Source organism: Chiloscyllium punctatum, chromosome 20, assembly GCF_047496795.1.
Source record: "Chiloscyllium punctatum isolate Juve2018m chromosome 20, sChiPun1.3, whole genome shotgun sequence".
NCBI lineage: Eukaryota > Metazoa > Chordata > Chondrichthyes > Orectolobiformes > Hemiscylliidae > Chiloscyllium > Chiloscyllium punctatum.
In genome coordinates this window covers 16,604,926-16,617,189 of record NC_092758.1, presented here as the reverse complement: position 1 = coordinate 16,617,189, position 12,264 = coordinate 16,604,926, and the positions used below count along the sequence as shown (strand labels likewise).

At 38.3% G+C, this 12,264-nt stretch overlaps 1 protein-coding gene across 1 annotated transcript in view; it reads left to right on the top strand.

The window, feature by feature from the left end:
* LOC140491934 (uncharacterized) overlaps positions 1-12,264 on the top strand; it is a 57,218-nt gene that overhangs the window by 35,441 nt on the left and 9,513 nt on the right. The window contains exons 8-10 of the mRNA XM_072590409.1: positions 929-1,027; positions 3,996-4,073; positions 7,800-7,856. Of these exons, the coding sequence (XP_072446510.1) occupies positions 929-1,027; positions 3,996-4,073; positions 7,800-7,856 (234 nt within the window). The remainder of the gene's footprint in view (positions 1-928; positions 1,028-3,995; positions 4,074-7,799; positions 7,857-12,264) is intronic.

Here is a 12,264-nt window from a genome sequence, read left to right as displayed (position 1 = left end):
AGCAAGCAACAAGGAAAGCAAGAACATATTGATCATTATTCCAAGAGAATTGGGGAAGAGAAATAAAGAAGTCTTTATAGGTTTTGGCGAGAGTACAGCTGCCCAGGACCCAAAAGAAATACAGAGAATTGTGAACACATCCCAGTCCATCAAGCAAACTAACCTTCCATCTATTGACTCCATCCATACTTCTCACTGGCTCAGAAAGGCAGATTCAAGAGTGTGGTGCTGAAAAAGCACAGCAGGTCAGGCAGCATCCGAGAAGCAGGAGAATCGACGTTTTGGGCATAAGCCCTTCATCAAGAATGAAGCCTCACTTTTTCCCTCCTGACTTGGAAAGGCAGCCAACATAATTAAAGACCATTCCCACCCCAATTATATTTCTTTCAATTTCTTCTATTGGATGAAAGATACAAAAGCTTAAACATGTATAGTAAAGATTCAAGAACAATTTCTTCCTTGCTATAATTAGACTTGTGAATAGACCTCAAATTTAATGCTGACCTCGCTGCTTGTGTATTTCCTCTGCAGCAGTAACATTTTATTTATCACTGTGTTCTATTACTCTGATGCACCTTATATTATGATCCATCTGTACTGCATGCCAAACAAAACATCTCACTGTATCTAGGTACTTGTGACAATAATAAATCAAATTTGATTTTATTTATTGGGTGTAGTTTTCAATCTTCACATTTATGAAAGGACATTCTGAAGAACTTTTAAATTCATCTGCAGCTCTTGTTTATCTTAGTGATAAAGATTCCTTGTTTGATAAGTTGCTGTCAATGAAATCTTTGCATTCTGCTACAGTGTCTTTTGCAGACAGTACAAACTATTACCACTGTGCTGACTTAGCTAATTTTTTAATATTAAAATGAACATTCATGAGGAAAGCATTTTAAGGCACAAACTCTTATATGAACAGGCTCGAAAAGTCAAAGACCAACACCTGTGCAACAAAAGGAAAATGTAGAAGATACATCACAACCTGTTTCAAATTTTAATGAAGTTCAGCAAATGCAAGGTAACATTTAGACACTAATACTGGAAAGTCTAGCACTGTACTTTATTCACTGTGACAGTTTTACTTTTGTTTTGTATTTTCTAGCTACGCCTTAACATAAATTCAAATACAAAAATGTCATGCATTTAGCGGGCCACATACAAAATTCCTGTGGAGTACACACAGGGTATCTTTTTAATTATTCAAATAACTTCTTATATTTATTGTTAGGTCTTTATAATTATCATAATTAGGGACTCACTAAAGCCTTGTATACAGGATACTATGGACATTAACCCACTTCAAGATTCTAGTTAACAGCTCATCCTAAACAACACCTTTGAGTAAGATAATTGCTGATGGGAATAGTCACTGTACCCTACATTTAGGAGCACTTTGTTTGTTTTTTGAGACTAAAAGTGTGGGTGAGGGAATGGGGTCAGGTTAGTAGCAAAGGGACTTCTGTTCTGGATGGGTCATGCTTTCCAAGTGATTACATTCTTCTCAGTTTATTACATATGCATAGTGGATTAAACACCACATTTCATGGTTCTGCATCCCCTCAACGATCCTTTAGGCTCCAATGTTCAGGTACCATGTTTAAAAGGTGCACTTCACTCTGAGCTTCGGCTCATCATCCCCACCTACTCCGGAATTGTCAAAGACCATGCAAAAAGTGATGAGAAGTTTGTTTCCCTGTGGATGGCAACATGAGGCTATCCCGACTGTCGAAGGCAGCTATGGAAGTTAGAACCTATGGGCAATTCAGGAGAAGCAAGCTCCAATGCTATAAGAGATCTGCTGACCTCTTGCAGGGTATTTCATTCTACCGACTTAATGATTCATTCTCCTGTGGGTGTGGGATAGCACTGGAAAGTTGCAACTGCAGAGAACTGTCAATCAGGAAGTTGGGTGCCAGGCATTTTCATCAGATACTTTTGGTGTAATCCATGCCTTGTAAATTCATTGCAGCTACCAGTGCAGCATAACCTGTACCAAAGTGTTACTGCCTCTCACATGCCTGGCTATATTCAGACTGAAACATAAAGCGAGCTACAATGTTCAGCACCTCACACACCACCAACTCACTGGAACAAACACAGAAAATGCTAGAGAAATTCTGTCAGCATCTGGAGATTAAAAAACAGTTAAAATTTTGGGTCTGCAATAACTCTTCTTCAACTCACTGACAAAAATAGGACAATTGGACATTTGATAGAATTTCACTAAAGACTTGCATGGGACAAGGACACAACCACATAATATGGCGTTTTGAGTTTAATACCCTCTCAAGTTCAAACCCACTTTCCTCTCCTAATTAGGTTTGGTGGTGTCAGCCAGTGGTTATCTTGTTTGGATAGGAATGTTGGCCCAATTAGATTGTGCCCCTAACACTGAAAGCCTTTGTACAAAGAAACATCTCAGCTATGAATGAGTGAAGTAAACGAAGAAGGTTGCATTCACTGGAGCTTGGATGATGACGCCTAATAAGACAGTCACATGTAACTCACTATGTATGGAAAGCTGTCCGACTGAATAGTTTGTGAGAACATAACAGCAAACCTTTAATCCCCTGTTGGGAATCTGAATTTTTGCCTCACAATCTTCTTTTACTAATTTAATGTTATCATCCCTTATAAAGAATACTATCCATCTCCTTTTTCCCTTTTGTTTATCCTTCAAAAATGTATACCGTTGTTGGATTTTTCAGTTCCCAATCTCAGTCACCCTGCACCCACCTCTCTATAACAGCAATTAAATCATTTCCATTTACTGAATTTGTATAAACCTTTTACATTCAACCCCTTCAGACATTCAGTCAGAACGCTTAATTGAGCTTTTTAACATAATTCTCAATTTATTGCCTACCAATGCTCTATCTTATATTTTTGCTTATAATCACGTACTTCCTTTTACAAGTTCTGATTACATTGAATTTGAGCTTCCTTTTAGATTCCCACATCCCACCAGTCTAGTTTATATCCTCCCCAATAGCCTAGTAAATCTCCTATTGAGGATTATTAGTCCTGGTCAAGCTAAGATGCAGACTGAAATATAATCAGAAGTGCTGGAGAAACTCAACAGCTCATGCAGCATCTGTGAAGACAAAAACAGAGTTAATGTTTGAATCCAGTAATCCTTCCAACTATATCTACCGAACTGACTAATCAGCAACTCTTAGTATCACTTAGAATCTTCTACAATGAAGTTAAAATTACAAGCACATCAAAATGATACCCTAGATTAAATCCCATCAATACTTAGTTATGGATCTCAATTAATGACCCATTTAATAAAAAAATGCTATGGATGCTGGAAACCAGAAATAAAATAAGGAAAATACTGAAAAAGCTCAACAAGTCTGGCAGCATCAGTTAAGAGAAAAACAGTTTTGAATCCACTAATTCTTCTATGGATCCTTTTCAGTCTGGTTAAGAGCTGGCTTTGCTGCCTTAACACTGCCTTATCTCTATGTGGTTATTCATTTCCTGAGGTATAAACCGTCAACCACTAAATTGAGACTGTGATGCTGAAAAAGAACAGCAGGTTAGGCAGCATCCAAGGAGCAGGCAGATCGCTGTTTCGGGCATAAGCCCTTCATCAGGAAACCCTGGTGAAGGGCTTAGACCAGAACCGTTGATTCTTCTGCTCCACGGATGCTGCCTCACCTGCTGTGCTTTTCTAGCACCACAGTCTTGACTCTGATCTGCAGCATCTGCAGTCCTCACTTTCTCCTAGTCAACCACTAAATGCCCACATAACATTCGCCACACATTTTCTTGCATTCTCAAAACCTCTCAAAACAATGAGCATGAATCATTCAGAACAGCACGAGGGTCATATTTAGAAAATGTTCTCTTTCCTGAAGTTCTAATTCCATTTTGTGGATGACACAAATATATCTCAATATTGCATATAATAAATACAACCATATGAAAAAAAATTCAAGTCAAACTCAAGATTTATTCAGACAAACCTTATTTTGCAGCAGATACCAAGTCATCAGTGCTTGGAACAAGTAGTTTTTCTGAATATGCAACTGTCAATAGGAAGGCAAAAGCAGACAGTAAGTAACTGAATCATATTATGTGATTCTATTTGAAAAGATAATGTCAGATTTTATTGTATTAAGCTTTGCTTTTAGGTTAGTACTTTTTGTTGGAAGTTTTTCAGATCTGCAATGATAAATACTGGGATATTTTCACACAGTTTAGTAATATGCGACTTTGTAAAGCTGTTGTAATATTAACACCTTCAAACCCATCACACAAAGTTAGATTTACTAATCTTCGTCATTGCATATATCATATGTTTGCAATAAGAAGGCCTGTTTAAAATTCCTAAAAATATAAATCCTATGAAGATACATTCAGACCAGCCATTACTTCCCAGTATGATTGGTTAAGGCAGCAAAGGCTGTAGTGGTACTGTCAGAGTGCTAGCGAATCCATAAACCTCAGATTAATGTTCTAGTGACATGGGTTCAAGTCTCTGCATAGCAAGTGGCAATGTCTGAATTAGTTTTAATAAAGCAAATCTAGTAGAGATATTGTCACCACTACTCATTATTGTAAAACTCTTGAGGTTTGAGGTTTGCTTATGTCCTTCAGCTAAAGAAATCGACCTTCCTAAACTGGGCTTGCTTACCTGGTTCTCTGGATTCCCAGCAATGTGGTTGACACATAACTGCCCTTTGGGCAATTAAGAAAAGGCAATGCTAAATGCTTGATGAGCAGGTGGTGCCATCATTCCATGAATTAATTTTAAAAAATTAGCTGTAGATCTTAACTACTTGCTCAACAGCTCCAAGGACGGGTGAGATTATCTCCAGCCTAAACTCTTCCAATGATCTCTTCACCTCTCCATACCTCCAGGGATGGAGAGGTTCTATGAAAAAAGGGCAAATAATTGGCAAATGAATTTCAGTGTCAATATGTGTGGTGTTGTATTTTATTTATAAAAGATTAGTTATTATTTGGGACAGGTTGGGATAAGGGAGTAAACCCACCTGGGTGAAGCCCAGAAATTCAGCTGGAGGATGGTGTGATCCCAATGATGCTGGTCAGAGATCTAACAAACCTGCTCTTGGCTTTTAAAAAATTGTGCTAACACCCCTTCATATGTCTAATCTATTGAAACCTTTCACAATTTTAAAGACATCCCTTAGGTACCCCCACCCCAACCAACATTCCCATTTTAGGATGCAAGTGATGACCTCTAAATTCTGGTGCCATCCTTGAAAAATTCATTTTCACTCTCCTCAGTGCTTACTGGTGCTTTTTATAAGTTGACAGACAGACTTGTGCACAATTCCTCAAATGTGATCCAATCAAGAATTGATCGGAATTCAGCATAGCCTTGAATTGTTGGGCTGAAAGTGCCTAATAGATCTGATCAAAATGAATACAAAAAGACACTTAGATATAAAGCAAATGTATTAACTTAATACAATTTAGATAAATGCAAACTAACGAGTCAATCTATAAGCTCAAACTATTTTAGACATATTCAACAAATGAGTATCACTGCCCTCTGCCCTTTGGGGACTCCTGAATATCGGCTGGTACTTGGAGCTCTACCTGTTTCCACGGCACCAAATCTTAAACTCCAGTCCAATTGTGAAAGTACGTGGCCTCCTCTCACAAACTCCAATTCGATGGGAAGGTCCATGGCCCCACTCTCACAAGCTCCAGTCCGATGGGAAAAGTCCCAATCTAACCAACCACAGTCAGATAGTGAAAGTCCACAGCTTCCTCTCACAACCCTATTTCTGATGGGAAAATTTACTGTCCCACTCTCAAACTTTAGTCTGATGGGAAAAGCCCCGCTCTCACAAACCCCAGTCTGATGGGAAAATCCATAGTCCCGCTGTCACAAACTTCAGTTTGATGGGAAAACCTACAGTCCCGCTCTCCAAACCCCTGTCTGATAGGAAATTCCACCGTCTCGCTCTCCAAACCCCAGTCTGATGGTAAAAATCCACAATCCCGCTCTCACAGATGCCAGTCTGATGGTGAGAGTCCCCTGATATTAATACTATTCTGGTTGTTTACTGTATCACTGTTTGATCGTCCTTTTAGTACTTCTCCAGATACTCCATTGAGCAGAAAATAGGTTGAAAACATTTTCAGGTAACGCCATGTAAAATTCACACAAACTAATAATTCCCACCAACTCCCAATGTCAGGTACTTGAATTATAGAATCCCGATTGTGTGGATACAGGCCCTTTGGCCCAACAAGTCCACACTGACCCTCTGAAGAGTATCCCACACAGACCCATCACCCTACCCTATTACGCTACATTTTCCTCTGACTTAAGCACCTAACCTATGATTTGGAGATGGCGGTGTTGGACTGGGTGTACAAAAGTTAAAAATCACACAACATCATGTTATACTCCAACAGGTTTATTTGGAAACACTAACGTTTGGAGCACTGCTCCTTCATCAGGTGGTTGTGGAGAATAAGATAGTAAGACACAGAATTCATAGCAAAAGTTTATAGTGTGATGAAACTGAAAATATACATTGAAAAAAACCTGGATTGTTTGTTAAGTCTCTCATCTTTTAGAATGACCATGTTGGTTTCAGTTCTTTCATATGTAAATCGCAAAACATTCTTTTGAAAGTTACATTCTCAAATAAACTTTGGCAATTGGTGTCGTGTTGGCTCAGACAATGTATCAAAGGTGTGAGCTTCCCTGTGAGGCTATATGTGCCACAATAGTCAGACTGATCCTAATCTAAAAAACGGATTTACAGAATCTTTTGCAACGAGTTTGAGGTATCTGTTTGCAATTTACATATGAAAGAACTGGGTTGAGCAGAGTTTATTTGGAAGCTAGTGCTTCCAAATAAACCTGTTGGACTATAACCTGGTGTTGTATGATTTTTAACTTTGTGCACCTAACCTACACATCCCTGCATACCATGGGCAATTTCACATGACTAATCCACCTGATCTGCACATCTTTGAATTACTAACCCCCAGTCAAACAGGATATTTACGCATGAGGAATGTTTTTCAAATACTTTTCTGCCTTATTTCAATTGCTTCTTGTTACATCCAATTAATGCTTCATAATAACGCTTAATGGTTAATGACTTTCCTGAAGAAGGGCTTATGCCTGAAACGTCAATTCTCCTGCTCCTTGGATGCTGCCTGACCTGCTGCTCTTTTCCAGCAACACATTTTTCAGCTTAATGGTTAATGGTTTGACAATATCATAATTGAGCCCAACACTACAAACCATTTTACCTTTCAATTCTCCCCATTTTTAAATAAGTTAATGCTTTGTGTTTATAAGGCCTCATTAATTACATTACTACTGCAGTGAGCTTCATAAGGCTGAAGTTTACAGTCCTTGACGAGCAAATTTGGAAGCAGGTGGATGTGCTTCATGAAATAATATGATTGGAGTAGAGACTGCTCAGTGCTTTGGTACCCACCTTTCATTTTTCAAAAAAAAATTATAAGCTTCTGATTTAATACTGTCTTCAACACTTTCAGCAATACCACCAAATGGTGAGTTTGTGCCCCAAAATAATGTGTCTTTGAAAATTCTAAATTAGTTCTTTAAACAGCTTGTCTCCCATTCTATAATTTAATACAATTTGTTAAACTACCTTCACCAACTTTTAGACTAATTGCAGATGAAACTAACATATTAGCATATTCAATATAAAATGTTACCATGCCATGGTGACTTTAAGTTAATAACATAGTTTAGGGTATGTTCAGAATCTGCAAATAGCGGTAACAATTCTTAATTTCTGTCTTATTCTGTGCAGACACAGAAACAGAAGATATTCATTATGCAGCAATCAATTTTCAGAGAATTGCACCAGGTAATAAAACTTGCATCATTTTTATCTTGTTTAAGGTGAGGAATATAAAGGTTGGAAAATAAGCCTTATTTAATTATAATGACCTATCGCCACCTGCTGGTGGCATCAAGCAATCCCAGAGTTATGTTCTTTCACTTCTCGGTACTGTGTGTTTCAGACTGTGGCTCAGTGGGGTGTATCTTCTCTCTGGCAGCTCAAGTACCACAGAAGAGATGTGAGCACAGTAATATAGTATTGCAGCAATGGTATGTTACTATCTTTAAGTGGAGACACTATCCCAAGGCCCTGTATGCTCCCTGGTGGTCACGAAAGGTGCCAGAGCACCAATTTGGTGAATATAGAGGAGTTCTCACTGCTGTCACGGGTATCGCTTATCCTTCAAGCAACGTCAAAAGCAGATAATAATGATCTGGCCATTATCTGTTTGTTTTTTTGTCAAATCCTGTTATACATAAATTGACTCCTGTATTTCTTGCATTGCGACATGTGGAACACTAAAAAAAGTATGTCATTATCTATATAGTACAATGTACTAGGGTTGGAAAATGTACAATATAAATGTGATTTCTTCTGTTTGGTCACCAATCTTTGGTCCACTTGCTGTGAAGAGGCATCAAGTGGCCTCCAAGTATAGTTCCACATTAATATTGAATTCAAGAAAGAATTGTGGTATGGGTCGGATCCTAACAGAAACTACATGGATACTGCAGAATTGGAATCAGCACATAATAAAGCATCTCAACAATCAGACTCAGATGACAACCTGAAGGTTATGAGCTCCAAGTTAATCATGTTAGATATTTTCTTATCAACCTATTCAGGGACACTATATAGCCTGAAACTTGAACCTGGGTCTGCCGGCTCAGAGGCTGTGGCACTACAACTACCCCATTGAGCCTTTAATCCTATCGTGCTATGTCAAGAAGTTGAACTGCATAATGTTTAAATGAATGCCAGGAAACCTGTGAATATTGTTTTTTTTTCATTATTAATCTTTAGAGAAAGGTGCTATTTTAACACTTCAATCATGTATTAACCTTAACTATGTGATTACCTTTTGATACTCTTGAAGCCTATTTTTGCTCCCATTTGTAATGACCTTCTCAGTGGATGGGGAGATGATCACTAAATCGGAGTCCACCATTTGTAGGGTGGCATGGTGGCTCAGTGGTTAGCACTGCTGCCTCATAGCACCAGGGTCCTAGGTTTGGTTTCAGCCTCAGGCGACTGTCTGTATGGAGTTTGCGGGTTTGCTCTGGTTTTCTTTCACAGTCCAAAGATGTGCAAGTCAGGTGAATTGGCCATGCTAAATTGCCCATAGTGTTAGGTGCATTAGTCAGAGGGAAATGGGTTTGGGTGGGTTAATCATTTGAGGACCTGTTTCCACACTGTAGGTAATCTAATCTAAGTTCCTGAGGAAACTACATAAATTATCCTAGTTTTGTGTTGGAAAAATGTAACATCCTTCCAAAGAATAAAGCATGATAAATATAAGCATCATTGCAAACTTAATTCATAGAATCAGTTATATCTTTTCAATTGGAAATATTTCTATCAAGGAGTTTCTGTAATAAACAACAATTTAGTCACAGCATTTTTTGAATGGACTATGGAAGTTGCGATCAATATGGAACAAGAGCAAAAGGAAAGCAGCTGACATTCTTAGATCATATCACACCAAATATTAAACATATGGACAGAAAAAGAAATGTATTTTACCCATCTGAGTACTACACACTTACCTCTGAGTAATGACGTGGTTTTAGCAATAAAGCCATATTAAATTTGCTTTTACATGTCACAAGAACATTGAAGATAACATGAAAATTCTTCTCAAGGCTCATTTTCCTGTTTGTATCTCAGTACCCATAGGCCAAGCATTAACGATGGGATAAGAAGTGATGGCTTGTGGCAAGAGAAGAGGTGAATGGCAATTTTGAGTAGGGCAAACATTACTGCTGTACTTAGGATATTTCTAAGGGATTGTCTAGTGAAGCTATAGGGGTTCAACTCAAAAATAAGAGGGGAGTGACCACCTTGATTCCCCATTAATCAGCAAGAAACTAAGAAGTAAATGTGTGGAGAAATTGCATATACATGTAAGAATAATAGGATTGTAATAATAGGGGATTTCAACTTTCCAAACATTGCATGGGACTGCCAAGGTGTTAGGGGTTTGAATGGTGATGAAGTTGTTAAATGCCTTGAAGAAAATTTTCTTTATCAATATTTAGATGTGCCCTTCCCTTGGGAAATAAGGCAGGGGAAGTGACTGAAATGTTAGTCGGAGAGTACTTTGGGACCAGTGATCAATGTTCTAATAGTTTTAAAATGAAATGGAAAATGACAGGCCTTGTATAAAATTAAAGTTCGTAATTGGAGTATGGCAAATTTTGATGGAACTTTCAAAAATTGATTGGGGTAGTCAGTTCACAGGTAAAGGGACAACTGCCAAGTGGGAGACTTTCAATATTGAGATAACGAGAGTTCAGAGCCATTATGCTCATTTTAGAGTGAAAGGAAAGGCTGTTAAAAGTAAGGAACAAAGGATGGTTAGATATTGAGATGATTCAAAAATAAAGAGATGGTTTCTGTTAGGTATAGACAACTGGGATCAAGTCAATCTCTTGAAAAGTATAAGAATTGAATGAAGAGGGCAAAAAGGGGATTGCCTTGGAAGATCTGGTTAAGAATAATCCAAAGAGATTTGACAAGTACAACAACAGCAAAAGAGCAACTAGAGAGAGAATAGACCCCACTAAATAACAACAAAGTCATCTATGTGTGGAACCACAGCATGTGGGAGTGATATGAAATGAATATTTCACATCAGTTTTTACTGTACAGAATGAAATGGAAGCTAGGAAACTTGGAGAAATAAATATTGATGTCATAAATGGTTCACATTACAAAAGAGCAAGTGCTAGAGATTTTAATGGTCGGTATGGATGGGTTGGACCGAAAGGTCTGTTTCCATGCTGTACATCTCTATGACTATAAAAGTGTATAAATTTTCTGGACCAGATCAAATGTATCCCAGGATAACATGGGAAATTAGGGAAGAAATTGCAGGGCTCCTAACAGCAATATTAGTACCATCTGTAGCTATAGGTGAGGTAGTGGAGGACTGAAGGTTAAGATTATGCCTTTCTTCAAGAAAGACTGTAAGGAGAAGTCTGTGAACAATAGATCTGTGAATCTGACATCAGTGGTGGATAAGTTGTTGGCGGGGACTCAGATAGAATTTACATGCATTTGGAGAGTCAAGGACTGATTCGGGACAGTTAGCATAGCTTTGTGCTTGAGAAATCATGTCCGACAAACTTGATCAAGTTTTTTGAGTATGCAACCAAAAAGATTGAGGGCAGAGCTGTAGACATTATTTACAAGGATTTTTGTAAAGCTTTTAACAAGGTACCACACAATATTCTAATGAGTGAACATAGATCAAATAGGATTCAGAGAGACCTTGTCAATTGGATACAAATTGACTTGCTGAGACAGATGGTGCTGGTGAAGGGTTGTTTTTCACACTGGAGACCTATGACCAATGGTGTTCCACAAAGATCAGTGAGAGTATCAGACTTGGGATGTCACGTTGCAGTTGTACAGGACTTTTGAGAGGCCTCTTTTGGAGTACTGTGTATAGGTCTAGTTGCTCTGCTACAGGAAGGATATTATTAAATTGGAGAGGGCTCAAAAGAGATTTACCAGGATGTTGCTGTGAATGGAGGATATGAATTATACAGATAGACTGAGAGTGTTTTCACTGGAGTGTTGGAGGTTGAGGGGTGACCTTATAGAGATTTATAAAATCACAAGAGGCATAGATAAGGTGAATAACAAAGGTGTTTTCCCCAGGTGGGTGAGTTCAAATCTAGGGGATTTATTTTTAAGATGAGAGGAGAAAGAGTTAAAAGGGACCTGAAGGGCAACATTTTCACACAAAGGATGGTTCATATGCGGAATGAACTGCTAGAGGAAGTGTTGAATTCAGGTACAGTTGCAACATTTAAAAGATATTTGGAAAAGGCACAGGAATAGGAAAGGTTTAGAGGAATATGGGCCAAATGCAGGCAAGTGGAACTAATTTCATTTCAGAAACTTGGTCAATGCCGACAATGTACTGCATGACTCTATGATTCTATAACAAGTATCTTCTTATAATGTCCCTACGTTTCAATGGAAATATGACTGCTTCACTTTCTTCCAATGATTCATCTGAAAAAAAGTACCCACTTCCACCAGTAGTTGAGTGAGCCAACAAAGGATCAGGCAATCTTCCAACAATAATGGAAGGAACTCATTTATATTTTTGATATCCCTGTGATGCATTTTCCAAATGATATTCTTAGTATGGATGTCAGTCATACAGCTCAAACCCCTGAGCTCACTGTCAATCATTGTC